Consider the following 21467-nt stretch of genomic DNA (forward strand, 5'->3'; position numbering starts at 1 on the left):
GTTTTGATTGTACATTAGTCTGTTCTTGTCATTTTGTCCATATGCAGGCTTCTGTCCATAGTTGTATTGTCTTTGCGCTTGATATCCGTCATTGTGGCTATTGTTCCAACCCTCTCCCTGTTTCCAATTGTTGTTTGATATTTGGTTTTGTCCATAAGCATTGAAGTTGGAGTTCCTTTGATAATCTACCGCCTCGACTTGTTCAGATGCAGACGTAGAAGTGCAAATACTGGTGTCATGAGGTCCTCCACAGATATTACAATAAAGTGCCAATGCCATGCAAGGCTTGGGTTTTCCTTCCATTTTTTCTACCATAGCCTGTAGCTTTTTAATTTCGTGATTCATTGCTTCGATTTTGGCCTCACTTGCCACTCTATTATCAACTTCATAAATTCCTCCATGATCTCCTCTTCGTTCATACCAACAGGATGTGTTTTTAGATATTCTCTCGATTAGTTCCTCATCCTCTTGCAAAGCTAGGGAGACAAAGGCACCGCTGGAGGATGAGTCAAGCGACATTTTTCCTTCATCCGTCAACCCTCCATAGAATTAGCTAATCATGTCCCATGGGTGCATTAGATCTTGTGGGCATTGCCTTTTAAGAACTTTAAATCTTCGCCAAGCCTCTCCTAAACTTTCAAGTCTTCCTTGTTTGAATTCTTGTATCAGCCTTCTAATCCTCATAGTTTTTGTAATGGGAAAGAACTCGTTCATGAATTCACGATGCAACTGTTGCCACGTTCTGAAATGATTGTCGTCTTGGCTCTCCAACCATCGTGCTGCCTCTCCTATAACTGAAAATGGGAATAATTTTAGTCGAACTATTTCCTCGCTAACGCCTTCTTGTCTGTACATCCCACATGCTCGTATAAATCTTGTGATGTGTGCGTTGGGATCTTCAGATGGTAATCCTGAGTATTGATTGTTCTGAACCAGTGTGAGAATAGTTGGATGCGCGTGAAAGTTGACATTCTCCATTGGAGGTACATAGATCGAGTTGTGCATGTTAAAATCCGGAGTCATGTAATCTGCAATTGATCTTTGTGGTTTTTGAGGGTTTCCATAATATTCCTCTTCACGAATGTTCTCTTGATTATTTGCTCTGTTAGCTTGCGTTTCTTCAATGATTGGTTCTTCATGGTTAATCGGTACTTGTGGATTGATTGGGACTGGGGGTGGATTTGGTACTGCTGTGCCTCTTCCTTGTGGGTTTCTTGTTGCGCTTGATGAAGCCATTAGTGATCCTTGGGTATTTTTCCTTCTAGTTGCTCTATTAATTTCAGGAATGTAGGGTAGTAAACCTTGATTTCCTTTTGCTCTCGTGTGCATTCACCTAGTAAAATTATCAACGAAACGAAAATTTCCACAATTGACTAGAAGTAGTCAATTGGGTTAGTAGCAAAAACAAGTAATAATAAAACAAAATTAAGTGGAATGGATTAACATTTCTCAAATCTAGCATTCATGCAATCAAAGTAAACAAAAACATATGACAACCTATTGCCCTCCCCGGCAACGGTGCCATTTTTTGGCATTTGTGAGTAGGGTGCATCAGTTAGTGATTTTCAAGCATTTACGCACATAATTTACCAAATAAGGATGCTATAGACGCGATAAAACACCCTAAAATGTGCCTGAAATAAGGGTATCTCGGAGTCTTATCACATAACTATATATTCACTTCAGCAGAAAGAAACAAAAGTAGCTAGATCAGCTACGAATATCTATATACCAGAGTTGACCGCTAGGGCCCCAAAACACCAAGATTTAAGTTACTTACAAACTGACTAGCCAACTAAGTTTACTATGGCTACAAAAAATATTTACACAAAATAGGTCCTTCCAAAACCTTCCCAACCAACAATCTACTCCAAACGGCGGTACACCAGTCCGGAGTACGTTCCCCATACTAGATGCCACTCACCCGCAAACCAGGTGAGATGGTCCAAAAAGTAGCAAGGAGTGATCACCATAGACCACTCATCCCAATACTCCGAAGGACTGGGGTCCCACGGATAGGGATAGAAGACAACGAACTCTAGGGGATCACTCCTCTCTAACACCTCTATGGGATAAAACCCATGCCTAGTTTGGGCATCATCCAGAAAGGTCGGCTGCAAGTTGCGAACCGGAATGCGAGAGGGTGTAGATGGGTAAGCTGGGGGAGGGCTATACTGCGGAGAAGGAGGAGCAGGTGGATCAGGAGCGTAGCCAGGAACATAGGGGTCTTCGCCTATCAAAAACTGGGAGTAGTCATCATAGTCCATAGTCGGGAAGGTAAACTCAGATGAGCTCCCTGAGCTCATCGGGCTCCAGGAGCCCACACTAGATGACATCTGTTAAATAAAAACACATTGAAGTGCAGTTAGCGCGACAGCTAAGTAAGGGATCCATGGGTCACCCAAAACTAAATAAAGGTTTGCAAAACAGGTATATTTAAACAAAACCTTTATTACTATTCTCCTCATTGACACTTTACCTGCAAATAGGTTATCAAGTATAGCTCGCGCAAGTAATAATCAAGAATGGAACAACAATAGAATTTCTTTGGATAAGGGATTGCTTAACAAGAAACACATTACTCAACGCATCACTAAACATTTAAGCATGTAAGCAAGTAGTGGAAAGATTTTATGAACATCGCATTTAAATCACCACTCTGTACTTGAAAAGCTTCCTCATAGGGGAATTCCACTAACTTTTTCTCAAAGAGGGTTCATCAACGCCCTTTCTTGCTAAAACAACCATCACATCTCTCTTTAGCATAGCTACAGAGTAACTACGTTTTCATACGAAATTCTCCACTTAGTTTCCTTGTAGAAAGCGTGAGGCCTTTGGAGTATTCTCTTGACTCCCTCTCTTGAGCACTTGGATCATCGAACTCGGGTTCAGTGGTCATCACCCGATCTAACACTGATCCCCTGGACGTAAGGTTCGTTAAAATGATCCCTAGCTAGCCCTACTAGGTCCATAGAAATGACACCTACCCGGACTTTCTAGAGTAACTACACTTTAAGTGTGCACACCCCCGCAGGAATACCTCATCCAAACGAGTTATATAGTACCCGGCGAATAGACTTCGCTCCTTCCGTATGAATGATCATACCAAATATAACAACCTTGGGCAAGGGCACTTTAAGCCACCCGAAGGCTAATCAAGGTCCTCCTCAACTTTACTAGAAACTAAGGGTTTGAAAACAATTTTCCTTCTTCCTCATTTCCCTTGAGTAAAAAAATTACTTTTTGGACATATTCCACAAAACCAAGTTCCAACTTGAAATCATTCAACACTCTTAACTTTGTCCAAAAGTTTTATTTCTCAGAACATTTTAATAGTACACTAATTACCATACACCGGGGTAATAAAGTGTAACTATCCCACATTATTTCATTATCACATCACCTATGTACATAATACTTCATATATGTATATAGGCAAGCAACATAACGCCTCACCCAAATTTAGGCATACTCACATAAAAGTGCACATACTACCCATATACATAGTATAATTTCCACAATACTCATACGTATAGGTATACAAGGTTAACATATATATCACATATATGTATATATACATAATACCAAATTTATTTTAATTATACATACATCCCCATATTTATACACATATATACGGTTTTACATATATACATACATCACACGTATATATATATATATATATATATATATATATATATAAATATATACCATACTTATACATACATACCTATATTATATAATACACTTAGCCTCTCTAATTTAGATATTTAGGCATATTAACTACCACATCTCCTCAACACAACAATTTATACCCATATATTATGCAAAATACAAATTCATATATACTATACATACAATCATGTACACAATATTTCCACCTAGATCTCATCATATTCCAACCAAACAATCAATTATTCAATTTCAAGTTACCTTAACCTACTTAAGGGATTCCTTACCTCGAGAAAGTTTACTAACACCGTAGAAGCAAATCTTGGACTTTTTCCCCAATTTGTACTCAAAACCCTAGGAGAAAAATTAACATCATAACAACAAATATTAAGAAACTAAGCTTAGATTCAAGGTCTAGGAAGGAAAATAAAGCTTTCTACCGAATAAAATTAAAGTTTTACCGAAAAGCTTGAGACTTGAGAAGGAATTTTTGGCTATGGAAGTAGAGCTTTAATGGAGGAAAATGGTGATCTCTCTCTCTCCTTTCTCCTTGTGTTTTTCGGCCAAGATGAGGAAAATGGGAAAAAAATGGCTTTATGATCCTACTCTCACTTGGTTGACTAGTCCACACCAACATGTGGTAAATAATTGTGACAAGTGTCACTTACTTATGGTTTGATCTTGAAAAAAAATATCTTAGCTAGACTGATCGGGATTAAAACAGATGAATTCTCAGTAGAAACTAATTTAAATCAAATAATTTTCGAAACCAAAAATTTTTCCCAGACTGAAACTTAAAATTGGGCTAGGTTCGGTACACCGCGAAATTTAGCGATGTACAATTGGGCTAGGTTCGGTACACCGCGAAATTTAGCGATGTACGATCAAAATAAATTTTCGCTGCCGCGAAATTTAGCGATGTACGATCAAAATAAATTTTCGCTGTTATGGGCTGATTTAATTAAATAGGAAATTCAAGAATAATAATATGGTGTCTAATAATCAATTTCCTAGGGCAAACGGGTCCGAACACTAGCTCCTAAAAATTTTACGGTTCGTGACCGGTACGTACGATCGCAACTTATTAACCACTATTCTAACTAGCAAAAATTATTCTGAATATCCATGAATCATATCTCAAGCATGCCAATAAAATAAAATTTAAACCTCCCCTTTTTTTTTTTTTTTTTGAAGAAAATATTTCGGGGTATTACAGATATGCCTATTGTGATTCTAAGAGATTCCATGTATTTATTTGNCCTATTGTGATTCTAAGAGATTCCATGTATTTATTTGACCTTTGGAAAGTGTATTCTGAACATAATCTGGGTACTGGATTGATCTGTTGTGTCTCTCGTATATTCTGTTCGAAGTCTGATATTCTGTGCATTTCCTCTGTTCTTGCAGTGCAATGTAGTAGTATAATGTGTCTTGTTGGATTGCCCGTAAGAATAGTAGCGGTATGGTGTGGTGGTGCATTGTAGCCCGTGAACCTTTCCCGTTCCTTCTTGCGGTCTTGTGTGACGGTACGGTGGAGCCCGCCAGGGTGTACCGCCAGTGTAATCTCCCTTCTGTTCCAGTGCATATTTCTGATATCCAGTACTCTGTATTCTATCTTAGATTCCTGAGATGTATTCTAAGAGTTATGTTGAGTATTGTACTTTGATTTTTGAGTATTGATCTATTGTTCCTGATCTTCTATGTTGGAGTATTGTTGAGTATCATTGGGTTGATTCTTTGGTTGATGTCCTGAGAGTATGGAATCTGTTATTCATATTCTGAGTCTGAGCATGTCATTGTATGAGTATTTCCTTTGGCAATGAGTTTGAGTTTGATATATTGTGGTCTTGGATTCTTGTGATTGATTCCTTGAATTCCATGTTGTTGTGTATACCCTTTGGATTGGAGGAAATTGAGCTTTGGCTCCTTTATATATATATATATATATATATATATATATATATATATATATATATATATATATATATATATGAATTATATTGTGGATTGGAGGACTTTTGGTTTGGAAGAACTATGGATAGGAGGCTGTGACACTACAGAAAAACGCGTAAATAGCGATGGATCGATTCCGTCGCTAAATATATTAGCGACGGATAGCGACGGAATATGTCCGTCGCTAAAACGCGCGTCGCTAGAGTTTAGCGACGTAGTCATTTTTCCGTCGCTAGCTTTAGTGACAGATACTTCCGTCGCTAAACAAAAATAGTTCGTCGCTATTTTCTTCTCGGCGATGGATTGAATGACGAATTGCAAGGGAATAGCGACGAACATTTCAGTCATTAAATTTAGCTACAGATATTCCGTTGCTAATTTGTTTCTATAGGTGCCATTTAACTACAATTTAGAGACGAAAACATTTGTCGCTAAACTTTTATAATTAAAAAAAAATTACTACGTACTACTGAATAATATCTCATACATTAAAAAAAATTACTACATTTAACTACTGATTAATATCTCATACATTTATTAAACCTATAATATAGTACTTCAATAATATAATTGTAGAATATATTATATTAAAAAAATTCAAACGCAATAACAATACAAAATTATAGCATTGTAAAATGTTACATCCTTACAATTTTTTCGTGTACAATCCAACCAAATAATCAACTCATTAACACTGACAATATTTCAATTCTATGAACACTTCAATTTAACACTTAAACTAGCATCATTAAAATAATAATGTTGTCCTATAAGTCACAAATAAGCCATCAGTCAACCCTAAAAATATTATTCATTCAATTCCAAACTAGTTAAAGTCCTTCAATGTCCTGCAAATTTTTTGCAAAATCACCAGGTGCTATTTTCTTTGTGGAAGCAAGCTTTGTTAACTCTGCAACAGCTTCCTTCCATTCAGACCACTTAGTAGCTTTCTGTATACAAAAAGTAAAAGACAGAGAAGGAAAATAAACATAAGGATGGGCATTAGTGCTTCACTAACACTAAATAAATAGTATTAGTATTTAACATATTTAATAGTCAAGACAACCGAACAATAGAATTGAAAATTTAGTGTGCAGTGATATGTGATAATTCTGACCCACAGTACAAGGAAAAATTACTGGAAAAAAAAAAAAGAGGAACACTTGAAGCATGTAAAATGCTATAAAATATATTAAATAAGCAAACCACAGAAAATGTCAAAAACCAATTATAAAAATGAAGCAAATGTTTCACTCGAAAATCACAAACCAGAACACAAAAACATTGATTGACATATTCACTATAATTTTGAAAGCAAGTTACAAAACCTATAACAAACCCCAAAAAAAAGGCAAGAATTAATAGATCAGAGGGTCTAAAACTAGTATAAATTTTGCTAAAAATAATAAATCTCTGTATAAAAAAATGCTACAAGGCCTATAAATACAAGAAAATAATACCTTCAATGACACAGGTGGTCAAACAATGGTTGAGAACCAAATGCAAATGACAAAGCAGCTCACAAACGATTACGTCTTGAATCTTTTACCTTCATCAACAGGTTCAACATGGTCCTCATTGTCAATAACCTTAAAAGAGACTTTCCCAAGCCATAAAACAACTGCTAGTATTGAGAATATACTCTACTGGTGGTCCTCTTCGCTAACATGAACAGCTGCAAAAGGGATGTCATTTTCAGTGAGATAAAAATGAAAATACAGTACTTATCACAATAAATATCTACTAGGCTACTGCACCTCACTCTATAACATGAGATTGCAACACAACCCTCCTACCATTCAAAGCTAACTCACATTAACCATATACAACGAGAATAATTAATTCATATATTAATTGCACAAGCTAGTGCAGTCATATGTTGAAATAACATGCATGTTATTGTGTGCTGCGCTCTTAATATTATCACCTCAATCCCCTTTGACATCTTCAATGGCTATGACAGTTGTCATCAGGAAGCCAAAGTTAGAATCATGTTTAGACAAAAGTCATAAAACACAACCACAATATGTAAACCATGTTCGATGCTCTACAGTTACAATTAAGATGGTTCAACTATTTTCTCTGCAAGATAAAGAACAAGTTATTGGCATCGTGTCATTTAGCAATAGAGAACAAGCCTGAAGAAAGCTTCCAAATGAAAAGAAGTCATAAAAAATACGTAGTATGTATTAATAACATACTGAAACACCAATTCAACTTGGTTTTTTGCTTCAACAAAATCCTTCGCTTTAATAGACATTTTCTCAAATAGATAGTATGCAATCTCATCCTAACTTTAATTTAGGTAAAACAAAAGCTCACAGCAACTCAAACATACTAGCTATAAGTTCTCTTATTTTCAACCAAACCAACAAAGTAATACAAATTCCAGATTATCTATCTGTATATACGGAGAAAATTCATATCAACAAAATCTAGTACTTGCTGGATCACCATTCTTTTATTACTAGCTTTATTCTTTGCAATACTGGCTGTAAAATCATTTCAAGGCCCAAGCACTAGTTTATCACAAGTTCATTAATATTTAAAAAGTCGAAGATTGATGATTTAAAAAATTAGGGATTTATCAATTGTGGAATTAGGACTAATTAATTAAGACAATAAGTTTGAAGATTGGTTCTAACCAGAGTATTTGCAAGTTGTTATCGACTTGTCGGTCGCTGGAGACGGGGTGCTGGATAGATGGACGACAGTGGAGCAACGGGGTGCTGGCGGTGGGGTGTGGCTGCGACTTGCGGTGGCGGTTAGAAGCTGGAAGTGAAGGATAAAGAAGCAACAATGGCGGTGCCCAGCTGCGGTGGCTGTAGCGAGGGCTAGCGATGGCGGTCTCGCAAGTCGCTGAAAGCTAATAGAAAAGTGGCGATGGCTGTAGCAGTCCGGCGGTCTCGCAAACAGAGAAAACAAAAAAAAAGTTATATATATATATATATATATATATATATATATATATATAGTCCAAAACAAAGTGGTTTAGATTATTAGGGTTAAAGTTAAAAAATTAGCGACCGATCAATAATCCGTTGCTAAACAATTAATAAAAATCCCGCCTTTATCTATATAACGACGGATTATTGAATCCGTCGCTATATATAGCAACAGATTCAATAATCTCTCGCTAAAATATAAAAACAAAAATCTAATCGGGTATATTTAGCGACGGATTTAATATTCCGTCGCTAAAATATAAAAACAAAAATCTAACCTCGTATATTTAGCGACGGATTCACAAATCCGTTGCTAAAATGTAACAATTAAAATTAATAAAAAATTTAAAGTTGACCCGTGAAAAATCCGTCACAAATCCGTCATAAATCCGTCGCTATATTTTTGCGCTAAAATTTACTGCTAAAATTAACTACTTATTTAACGACGGAAATCTTCCATCGCAGTATCCATCACTAATCCGTCGCTAAATGTTTATTTAACACATAAATTAAAATCCGTCGCTAATTTGTCGCTATTCCGTCTCTAAATTAGCAACGGAATACTTCCGTCACTAAATCCGTCGTTATTTCTGCGTTTTTTATAGTATGAGCTTCGGCACAAATGGTGTGTGCGATTGGACTAGTGTTTCGGATGGACTGGTGTTTCGATTGGATATGGTGTAAAGGTTAGAACAACCGTAAGCCTTATTCTATGTGTATTCTTGGTTGTGTGTCTCCTTGCTTTGAATGGCGAGTCTATTGATTGGATTGTTGCACTTTATTGCGTTGCTTGATTGAGGTCTTTGGTTTATGATTCATTCAGCTTATTTGTTGTTGAGTCTCCTAATATTTAAACAATGATGGTTCCGTTGGCGTATATTCTATATGCGTGAGTAAAACCTATTTACATCACTATTGTATATTATTGTATTCTTACGAGTATGAATGGATTATTACTTAGCATTCCTTTGCTAATGTTTTATTAAATATGTTCCAGGTATGGAGTAGGACCTGTTCGCAAGTGCGCTAGATTATGCCCTATCCCCCTCTTATGTATTAGCTAGGTTGTTAGTTGTTGAGACTATGATTTCCCTAAAGGTAATAATGGATTGGATAGTCGTTTGATGATTGTACGACTGGCTTTGGGTTTGCCTTAACATCTAGGTTGTGGTTGAACTTAGATGTGGCATAACACCCCGCTATAATACAGTTTCGCTTCCGCATTTCAGTTCGTTAAGTGTTGAGTTATTTGACTTATTTCTAGCATTTTCTTAAGTTTATTGCCTTATCTCAGCCTGTGAGTTAGGGGTGCTACAATCTGAGTCCTTGAATAGTTGAGTTTGACTAGGTATCCGAAAAACATATTCTAACTTCTCATTGTCATCTATTCGGTTTAACTGCTAGGAAATGACTTCTGGACTTGATTCTTCATCAACTGGATGATGATTCAATGGAATTTGACTTGAATGAAGATTTGATTTGCTTCCCCTTTTGACAGGCTTCGCAACCCTATCCTTGTTGCAACCCATGTTGGATAATCCTTCTACCAACTCCTTTATTGCTAGCTTGTTGATTTCTTTGATGTTGAGATGGTTGAGCTTGTTGTGCCACTCCTAACTCAAATTGGATTTAGTCTTAGCTACTAAACATATTGTTGGCTTGGCAATTTCTCATTCAACTACATACATGTTCTTTCTCCTCATTGCTTAAAGAACAATCTTCGTTGTCTCTTCGTCCTTCACAAAGCATCCATCCTTCATGAATTCCACTTTATAACCTTTATCACAAAATTGACTTATGGAGAACAAGTTGAACTTTAGTCCTTCAACATAATTTACCTCCTTGATTATCAAACTATTATTCACAACTTCTCCCATTCCTTTAGTTTTCCCATGGCCTTCATTTCTTCCGAATACTACTCGTAGTCCATTGACTCCTCGAATGTTGACTAGATTCCTTGCATATCAAATCATATGCCTTGAGCAGCCACTGTCAATGTGTCATATTTCTTTGTAGCCTTCAAATCAAAGATTAAATGGATTTAGGTACCCACACCTTTTTTGGTCCTTGGAAGTTAGTGAGTCTAGGCATACCTTGAAACTTTGGTCCCAATGTTCCGAGACTAGGCAAATTGTAGCCATTCGAAATAAGATATGCATAATTAGAATTGAAAGAGAAGTTTTGAAATTCCTTTGGTTTTTTAGGTATGTATATTTTCTTAAATTGGGGTTGAGACACATTGCTGCGCACTCTAAAACGAGATTATTGCTTTAGTCAAAGAAACCTTTCAAATCTTGCCTTTGGCATAAGTTCATGGATCATCAACCAATCTTCATAAGAAGAAAATAACTTTCCGACCCCTTCATTGGTCTTCTAGTGAACCTTTGGGGTTTTCTAAACCTTTCGGGTTTACACATCGAAGACCTATTCAGTTGTCTTCTCAAGTTGTTGCCCTTCAAGTAGCTATTAGGTTTATCCCTCAACAGGTTACTTCTTGATGGCTGACTTTTCATAGATTAACCGTTCGATTTACTACTACTCGGTCTGTTCTGTATAGTACCTTGAGTACTTCTCAGGTTACCATTCGAGTTGTTACTCTCTAAGTTTTCACAACCTTTCGAGTAGTTTGACCATTCGATCGACTATTTATTTGTGATGTTTTCCCTTGTCAACTATTTCTCAAGGTTTAGGCAAATTGTCTTTGACCTTTAACAAATATAGAATTTAAACCTCCTTGTTTAAAAGATCTGTTGGTTTGGTCAATTTTAGTTGTGACGGAGAGCTGGAGTCAAAGCTAAGATCTGCTTTGCTGCCAAGTGGTCTTTGCACACTTACCATTTTATCCATTATTTTGGATAAATTAGTTAAAGTGGCTATGACCTCATGCAAGTTATGCTCTCACACTTTTCTTGCTTTACACTCTTCCTTAAGTTGGACAATTTGAGTTTCAAACCGATTGAGTTTGCAAATCATTTCAAAATTTTTAGCAATAGTGAATTTGAACGTTTCAAGTTCAACCATGAGTTGATTATTGTCCTCCGTAAGTAGCGATGGCAACGGGGCGGGGCGGGGCGGGGCGGGGAGTATATTCCCCGTCCCCGCGAGGAATTTGGCGGAGACGGGGAATCCCCATCCCAGGTAAACCCCCCCCCCCCCCATATCAAAAGATACATCACTGATAAACAACAAAGTATACCCAACAAATCAACACTAATAAACAAATTCACACTCACAGAATACATCAACAAATTAACATTTAACAATATATTCACAATCCAACATATTGAGGATGGAAGCAGTAGCGATGGCGACCTTGACTGCGACCAACGAAGGCGATGATAAAAGGATTAGAAGCGGCTGGAGCTTGGGGTGTGCGACCGGTGATGGAGGATGGAAGCAGTCGCGATGGAGGCTATGACCAGCGAGCTGCGATGGAGGCAATGACGACCTACGAAGCTGTGAATCATCGATGGATGCCACTGGAGTGCTGGACTATGGAGGTCTTGAGCAGTGAGCACTGGAATTACCTGTAGTCTCTAGAGGCTTGAGCTGTGGAGCAGACAATGATTACTCCTAAAACTATATATATATATATATATATATATATATATATATATANTTACACATCGAAGACCTATTCAGTTGTCTTCTCAAGTTGTTGCCCTTCAAGTAGCTATTAGGTTTATCCCTCAACAGGTTACTTCTTGATGGCTGACTTTTCATAGATTAACCGTTCGATTTACTACTACTCGGTCTGTTCTGTATAGTACCTTGAGTACTTCTCAGGTTACCATTCGAGTTGTTACTCTCTAAGTTTTCACAACCTTTCGAGTAGTTTGACCATTCGATCGACTATTTATTTGTGATGTTTTCCCTTGTCAACTATTTCTCAAGGTTTAGGCAAATTGTCTTTGACCTTTAACAAATATAGAATTTAAACCTCCTTGTTTAAAAGATCTGTTGGTTTGGTCAATTTTAGTTGTGACGGAGAGCTGGAGTCAAAGCTAAGATCTGCTTTGCTGCCAAGTGGTCTTTGCACACTTACCATTTTATCCATTATTTTGGATAAATTAGTTAAAGTGGCTATGACCTCATGCAAGTTATGCTCTCACACTTTTCTTGCTTTACACTCTTCCTTAAGTTGGACAATTTGAGTTTCAAACCGATTGAGTTTGCAAATCATTTCAAAATTTTTAGCAATAGTGAATTTGAACGTTTCAAGTTCAACCATGAGTTGATTATTGTCCTCCGTAAGTAGCGATGGCAACGGGGCGGGGCGGGGCGGGGCGGGGAGTATATTCCCCGTCCCCGCGAGGAATTTGGCGGAGACGGGGAATCCCCATCCCAGGTAAACCCCCCCCCCCCCCATATCAAAAGATACATCACTGATAAACAACAAAGTATACCCAACAAATCAACACTAATAAACAAATTCACACTCACAGAATACATCAACAAATTAACATTTAACAATATATTCACAATCCAACATATTGAGGATGGAAGCAGTAGCGATGGCGACCTTGACTGCGACCAACGAAGGCGATGATAAAAGGATTAGAAGCGGCTGGAGCTTGGGGTGTGCGACCGGTGATGGAGGATGGAAGCAGTCGCGATGGAGGCTATGACCAGCGAGCTGCGATGGAGGCAATGACGACCTACGAAGCTGTGAATCATCGATGGATGCCACTGGAGTGCTGGACTATGGAGGTCTTGAGCAGTGAGCACTGGAATTACCTGTAGTCTCTAGAGGCTTGAGCTGTGGAGCAGACAATGATTACTCCTAAAACTATATATATATATATATATATATATATATATATATATATACATATATATACATATATGTATGTATATGTACATATATATACATATATATGTATACACATATATATACATATATATACATATATATGTATACACATATATATACATATATATGTATACACATATATATACATATATATACATATACATACATATATGTATATATATGTATACATATATATATATACATATACATACATATGCATACATATATATATATATATATATATATATATATATATATATGCATATGTGTGTGTGTGTATATATATAGATATATATACATATACATACATACATACATATATATACATATGTAGAGGTCCAATGACCCTTTGCAATGGTTTTCCCTACACATTTTCATCAAATGAAGAGGTCCAGCAAAAGACATGTGAGCCACATTACAAAGCCATGGCTTTCGTCGGACCTCTTCATTGGATGAAAATGTGTAAGGAAAACTACTGCAAAGGGTTAAGGGGATGATCAAAGCATGAAAAGACCAAAATACCCCCGTTTTGTACGGTTATTTGACAAAAATTTTAACGGTGGACTAAAAGTGGCAAGGACTAAATAAGACTGGCCGCAATGTGGCAAAAATTAATGAAGTAGACTAAAATTGGCAATGCCCTAGTAACAGTAGGACCAAAAATGAAAATGACTCTCTCTCTCTCTATATATATATATGTATATATATATGTATGTATATATATATATGTATATATATATATATATGTATGTATATATATATGTATATATATGTATGTATATGTGTATACATATCTACATGTATATATATATGTACATGTATATATATATATACATGTACATGTATATATATGTATATATGTATATACATATGTATATATGTATATACATGTACATATGTATACGTGTACATATGTATATACATATACATACATACATATATATATATATACATATATATATATATATATATATATATACATACATATATATTAAGCAGGGATGAGGCATGGCCGGGAGGGGTATCTCCGTCGGGGATTGGGCATACCTGAAATGTCTGAATAAACTCAACAAACACTAAGCTAGTCATAAAGGCGAAGTAGATCTACTGCTAGCACTCTCTCGTGCATAATCTACTCCATACTTGGAAAACAGTTAGAAATATTAGCAAAGAAATGCTAAGCAATCCACCACTCACACTCGTGAGGAATACAATAGTATAGCATAGGTTGTAAAAAGATTTTACACACGTATAAAGAATATATACGCCAACGAAACTGTCCTTTATTTAAAAACCAGATGACTTAACAACAATAGCCTGAATGAATCACAAATTAAGGACACCTTAAATGAATCACATAGCAAAAGAATGAATCCATAATACCACAGTTCCACGATAAGATACTCAACCAAAGCATAAGCTCAAAGGAACAACATATGAGAAACCAACCATTCACCAACCTCACATCACTCACTTAGAGTGACCCAAACCAAGAACCACATGATAAGATCCAACCCAAAACCACCAAACCATAACACCAATGTCATACCACAGAGGCATACAATGCACAATCACAGAGGCGCACAAGCCCAAACCACAGAGGCATAAAAGCCCAACCACAGAGGCATAAAAGCCCAACCACAGAGGCATAAAGCCCAACCATAGAGGCACAAAAACCCAACCACAGAGGCACATGCTGCCCATTACCACAGAGGCATAAAGCCCAACCACAGAGACACATGGTGCCCGTTACCACAGAGGCACAAAGCCCAAATAACTCTTCCCATAATAACAAACACATGTAGAGCCATAACTCGAATAACCACTTTCCAAAGGGTACTCAAGACTCAAGAAGCCAAAGAATTACTCACAAGAACTCAAGACCTCAACATATCAAACTCATGTTCAATTCCAAAGGAAATACTCATACCAATAGTACTCAAATTCAGAACATAAACACAGGACATGCTCAGAACATTAGTCAAAGAATCAACCAACAATACTCAATTAATAATCCAAGAAAAACGACCAACAATCATGAACCAATACATAATAAACAGGGTAGTAAACTCAAGGACATATTCAGAATATACTCCAGAAACAAAGGTGAAACAACAGAGTCATCAAACCACAAAACAACCACTGGAACAGAATTGGAAAATGAACTGGCGGAACACATCAGACCGCCAACTCACTCCAATCACACTGACGGAACGACCTGGCGGAACACACCGGTCCGCCACTCCATTCCGCGAGAGAGGGCGGGACACCCCCACCGTGCGCCACTCTCCGCCACACCACATCGCCCTTACACATGCGGAAAACCCCAGTGGGACGCATTATACCGCCGGAATGCACCACAAGTGCAATGCCAATACACCGAACCCAAACTTAGAACAGAATACACGATAGCTCATTCCAGTACCCAGAATATGATCAGATTACACATTTCAGAGACCAAATAACACATGGAATCTATAACAACAAATACTCAGACACATCAAGACTCAAGGATAATGAACACAAGTCCAAAGATCCACAATATAGGCTCAACAATCCAACAAATCATAGACTAAAACCAAGAGTAATCCGCAGGATTCCACAAACACCAAATCATACACATATACACAAGAGTGAAGATAGGTTTTAGTGAGACATGGAGGATTACCAATCTTAAGCTCAATCGACCAAACCACCATCACCACCATGGTCATCTTGAGCCAAGAACACCCCAAAGAAAACCATAAGATGCTTATAAAAAGACTAGGAAATTGTAGGATAAAATGCAATCTAAATAGAGACTAGCACTTACCCAAGCACAAGAGGTCCTAAAAGAGTAATCTTGCTTGAAACCTTGCTTGGATGAAATATGGTGTGTGTAGGGTTTTTAGGAATGAAGAAAGTGGTGTGAATCTCATGTAAGAGAAAGAAGAAGGCTAGGGGAATTATTATTAGAAAGCTTTCATATGGATCCTCAAAAATCTATACATACATAATGTATGTAATATTAGGGTGATTAAATGAAACATGGGCTCTCACATTAAAGATGGGCTATATCCAATCAAGAATTAATTCAATTAGTATAAGGCTTTATTCTTCAAAGATTGGGCCAATTAAATATTCAATTTATTATAGGGTATGAAAAAGATCGAAGTGGTATCCCTTACAAAATTAAATTAGGGAATTGGGCTTTCTTAACAATTGGATAAACTATAATAGGAAATATATTTTTATTTAAAGGAACCAGGCCCAATTAATGAAATTAACCCCACTAAAGGAAGAATTACCGGGGTTCAAGGAATGATTTAAATCCGGGGCATCACACTCTACCCACCTTAAAAGGAGCTTCGTCCCCGAAGCTCGAAGCTAACGGGAATAAGAATCAAATCGAAGGTTCAAGGAAAAAGGACTGTCATTATTTAAAGGAAAGATTACCAAGTAAGGAATTCATCTAGAAAGGGTTCTAGATCCTAATTCCCAAAACTCCCAACTAACCAAAACCATGCACAAAATGCAAATGCCTAAAGCTAACTTCCCAACCCAAAGATAAAGCAATAGTACGAGCGAGGGACCTATAATGCGAAATGGAAAACAAGCATTTATTCTAAAGTCTATATAGCTAACCTGGAAAACCACCACTAGACGAGCTACCTGGAGCCTAAAACGATCCAGGATTCAAGAATTCAGCTGGAACCTCTATGCCCAACTTGGCCTCGATGAAACCCAACCTCTGGAAACCACGACCCACCCTCAAATCCAACAATGAGAACCTTGACTCCACCATGCGGTGTAGCTTTTGAATCTGCAGAAGCACGAGGTCGACTGGCTGCGCAGAGGGCATGGGATCGTTCTACTCCTTCCTCTGGTACTCCCGATCGATCTCATCCTTTGATTCCTCGCCCTCAGACTCCACATCAGAAATGTCTTCCTCTTCCTCATCATCATCTTCTTCTTCATCTCCTGCCTGCTCGTCCTCCTCGGGTGCAACCAAGCCCTTAAGCTTCTTGTAAGGAATGTGGTAACGGTCTATGAGCACTCTCCTTTCATCCGGTGGCATCTTATTCAACTCGTGGGTAGTAACGTACTCATTCCATCCTATCTGGAATAAACTGAAATCTCAGACTACCGTAATTGCGATCTAAGATTGTGAAAGAGTCTCCCAATGATTAAAGCTATTTGCTAGATTTATTAGTCGACCCTTTTAACTGCTTGCTGATCTAGTGTATAGATAAGAACAACGAGTATAAAAGTGCAGTTATGAAAAACAGATATTAAAGGAGTAAGAACACCAGAAATTGGTAACCCAGTTCGGAATATCAATTCCTACGTCTAGGAGGCATCACTCTGATTGCCCAACTCTTCATTGATCAATACTGTGAAATTTACCACCAATTTACAGCTTGAGATTCACGCGACAACTCTAGAAAATCATCACAGGCTCCATTCTAGAGTTCAACCTTGAAGAGTTGAACAGAACTTGATCTCCCGATCTTCTTGAATTGAGGCTCCCCCTCAATGATGGCACGATTGGCATTCAGAGTGAAGACTTGCCCTATACTTCACGTAGAAGACGTATCTTGAATCAAAGGTAGGCTTTGTCAAGATTTCTTGTAATTACTAATGAAAACTCCACATTTAGATCTTCAGTGTTAAATCTCTCTAATCCCATCACAAGGGATTAGTCTCATATATATATCTTGCTCTGGTTCTGGTAAGTTGTTTGGAGCTTCCGTAACTAACCCTGATCCTCTTTCTTGCCTTTGTACAGTGTCTTGTTCAGTGAGCTGTCTTCAAAGTCTTCCATGTCTTCTGAACTGTTTACTGAACTAAACTACTATAAACCTCGAACACTAACAGGGAACCTGTTTTTGAACTATCTGCTGAACTAACAGAATTGTCACAAGAGCTTAGTACAACTCAGGGAGTTTCAAAACAGTTTTTACTTAGTAATTTTATTAACAATCTCACCCTTTGTAGCAAGTTTCTTGGCAATACACAACAATCTTCCTAAAGCATCAGAGATAGTTAAAAACAGCGTTCATTCAAATAACATAGTCCAAAAGCAAAATAAACTTGAAGATGATTAAATCATCAGTGCAAAGCAAATTAAGCTAACACATGAGACCTTATTACAAATTTCTGAAATACAATCTTCTTAGCAGATAATCTTATTAGCAGATCTAGGAGGTCTTCAAAAAAGAAGTAACCAATGCTTAGAAAGGTTGTTCCTACTCCCCCTATTGCCAAGAACTTGTGAATCTGTAGCCACAAGACTCCTTAGCAGGACCAAGTAGAAAATCAACCCAGGTATTAAAACAGAATCATTCAGATTCTGAGGACCCATCCTCCTGGCAGTTTATGGTGGAATCACCTTCTGGTGGGTTTTCAGCCGTCTGTTCATCACTTTCCATGGAAGGATCAGTTGGTGGTTCAGCAGTAGTAGCAGTCATTTCTTGATCTCTCAACCTCAATTGCATGATCTCTCAACTGTTCTCTTTTCAACAAGTATTTGTATGATTGTGTTGAGATCTTTGATGCTTCTGTCAAGGTGCTGGGCTGTGAGTTTGCTGGTGAAAGGGGCATCTAGGTTCAAGGCTGGAGCTGAGCTACTTGCATGTTCTGGAAAGATGTCAAGCACATGAGTTCCTTGTTTGAGTCGGGCATCTATCATTCTAACTTTAGGGGATTCCATAGGTTCATTCTGCTCAGGTTTGAATCCTTGTGTGCGCAGTACTCCATAAATTGTGCAGGGAAAAGGTAGCTTCACTTTGCTTTCCTTTAACTGTAGTTTTCTGAAGGATGCCACATGTTTAAAGATTATATCACCTAAGTCAACGAGAATAGCTTTTCCTATTTTGTAGATCAAGGTGGCCATGAGCAAGTTCAATCCTCCTCTGTGTTCATTTGGCATTCAATTTGTCATGGCTAATTTATGCAGAATTGCATACTTCGTTGTCAGTGATTTGGCAGGCAGCATGTTGGTTTCAGCAGGCCAATAGCTATAAGTTCCTCCATTAATGACCTTTGTGATGGTATTTGCCCCTATAATTGGATCCTCAATATTACTTGCATCAATGCCCAGATATAGGTTGATAGTGCGGGTATCAAAATTGTATTCATTTCCTCTCAGCCAGACACGCCCATACAGTTGTGATCCAGCCTCCTTGATGCTCTTCATTAGGTTTGCATAAAACTCCTTTATAGCAATAGGTGGGTAGCTCATCTGAGTTGTCACAGACTTGACAAGATTCAACTTGTCAAATACTGGCATGAGTTGGCACTGGGATTTGAACTTTTCAACATCAAGATATCTTTCACTCAAGAGTATTCTTTGGTTTATGGAGTCCCATCTTGCTGCATATTCATCAGACATGAATTGAGGAGTGATCATTTCAAGAGGTGCAACTGCAGATACATCAGGCTGGCTTTCAGGCTGTTGAGCTTGAATGTTCTTCTTCCTCTTTTTGCTTCCAGTGGTTTCCTGAGGGATAGTTTGTTCAGCAGATGGTTGCTTTCTCTTAGATTTTCGGACAGGTGATGGGGTTTCCATCTCCTTTTGTTCTGTGACTATGGATGATCTGGTTTTACGCCTTGTGGCAAGGACTGGGAAGACTTGAATTTGTGTCACTCGATTTTTGTCAGCTTGTTATTCTTGGACCTTTTTCTTCCCTTTGGCCTTTTCTTTGTTTCTCTTCACTTGTGACAGAGGCAGATTGTCTTCTTCATCAGTTAGGTCTGCAACTTGTATTTCTCAGGATCCTTAGCTTTTGATGTTCCTTCTGTCTCGACTGCGAGTGGCTTGAGAAACCCTTTCAGATAATCTAGTTGCTCCGCCCTTGAATACCATGACCAGATTGGTTCTCCTCCAGGAGGTTTTATCTTGTTATTGATGATCATCACCATCTCTCGGGATGCCTGATGTTGAATTTTTGAAGGATATATGTTTGTGAGACGGGAAAAATCGAAGTATTGTGACTCATCTTGGTCCGTTCATGCGATTTGTTTCAAGACACTGTGAAGCTTTGAGAGGTTTGCAACTTTGAGGGATTCGTGAGATCTTTTATTTCTACTTAACATAAACCATAGTGCTGGAGATTTGGAGCATTGAAAACTCCATGAGCTGGCTACTTGGCTACTTCCCCTGTCACGCGCACTCCCTTGTTCTGAAATATCCAACTCAGAATCATCCCATACGGCATGTTGTGGCGCTTGGCTATCTTATAGAACTCCATGTGCGCAACCATCAAATCTGGCAAGCTAAACTTGAGCAACAAACTCTCACCTACGAGCATAGTCAGAATTTTCTACTCCTTAGACAAATCATACTTAATGGGTCTGGCATCCAAAGTGATGCCCCAACATGTAACGCAGATAATCCCGAAACCCCATGGTCTCAGTCTCAATCCAGTAGTGCCTATCGTACTGGCATACACCACCCCACAAAAAAAAATGCATTTTTAGCGACGGGCAAAATCCGTCGCTAAAAGGGTTTAGCAACGGAATATGTCCGTCGTAAAAACGCTCGCTAGAATGTAGCGACAAAATTTTTTCTGTCGCTAGAGTCGACGGAAATATCTGTCGCTAAATTCCTTCCTTCCGACGAATTTGATTGTGAAATTTGCGAGGAAATAATGACGACAACTTTTGTCGCTAAATCAAGAAAATATCTGTCACTAATTTCCTAGTTTGAAGATCCGGTGACGAATTTGAAAGGGAATAGCAACGGATATTCCCGTCGCTAATTATATATTTTTTATTAATTTTTTTATTTTAATTAAAATCCCTAATTTTTAATGTACCTATTAAAGCTTTAAAATTCATATCAACACACTATATAAAATATCATCACTATAAAATCCATATCAACAATACTAAAGCTTTTTAAAATCCATATCAACACACTATATAAAATATCATCATATTAAAGCTTTAAAATCCATATCAACAATACTTTAAATCACACTTTAATACAATAATATATCATAAAAAAACAGTACTATAAAATAAAAAATGCAATTACATAAAGTCTGAAAGTAGCATTTTTGGTTGATTTTGGTAGTATTGCCAAATCCAGTAAATTATGCAAA

General features: G+C 37.6%; 1 protein-coding gene and 1 long non-coding RNA gene across 2 annotated transcripts; both read right to left on the reverse strand.

Annotated features, from left to right (window-relative positions):
• Window positions 1-6230: 6230 nt before the first annotated feature.
• On the reverse strand, window positions 6231-8424 carry LOC116030752. Its single transcript, XR_004100445.1, has 4 exons — window positions 8268-8424; window positions 7550-7704; window positions 7083-7297; window positions 6231-6572 (listed from the first exon to the last, which is right to left on the reverse strand). It is a non-coding gene; the product is annotated as an uncharacterized LOC116030752 (long non-coding RNA).
• Window positions 8425-18847: 10423 nt separating this feature from the next.
• Window positions 18848-19930, reverse strand: LOC116029671. The gene is made up of 2 exons (XM_031271719.1): window positions 19329-19930; window positions 18848-19172 (listed from the first exon to the last, which is right to left on the reverse strand). The coding sequence occupies exons 1-2, from the start codon at window positions 19928-19930 to the stop codon at window positions 18848-18850; spliced, it is 927 nt and encodes a 308-aa protein (XP_031127579.1).
• Window positions 19931-21467: the final 1537 nt, after the last annotated feature.

This window comes from Ipomoea triloba, chromosome 9 (genome assembly GCF_003576645.1).
Source record: "Ipomoea triloba cultivar NCNSP0323 chromosome 9, ASM357664v1".
NCBI classification, from domain to species: domain Eukaryota; kingdom Viridiplantae; phylum Streptophyta; class Magnoliopsida; order Solanales; family Convolvulaceae; genus Ipomoea; species Ipomoea triloba.

Excerpts from the sequence above, each read along its gene's own strand:
- LOC116029671 (XM_031271719.1), bottom strand. The coding sequence starts at position 19,930 with ATGGAAACCCCATCACCTGTCCGAAAATCTAAGAGAAAGCAACCATCT. Across the intron at positions 19,173-19,328 it reads GCCAAATCACTGACAACGAA|AAAACTACAGTTAAAGGAAA; the intron begins GTATGCAATTCT and ends GGCATCCTTCAG.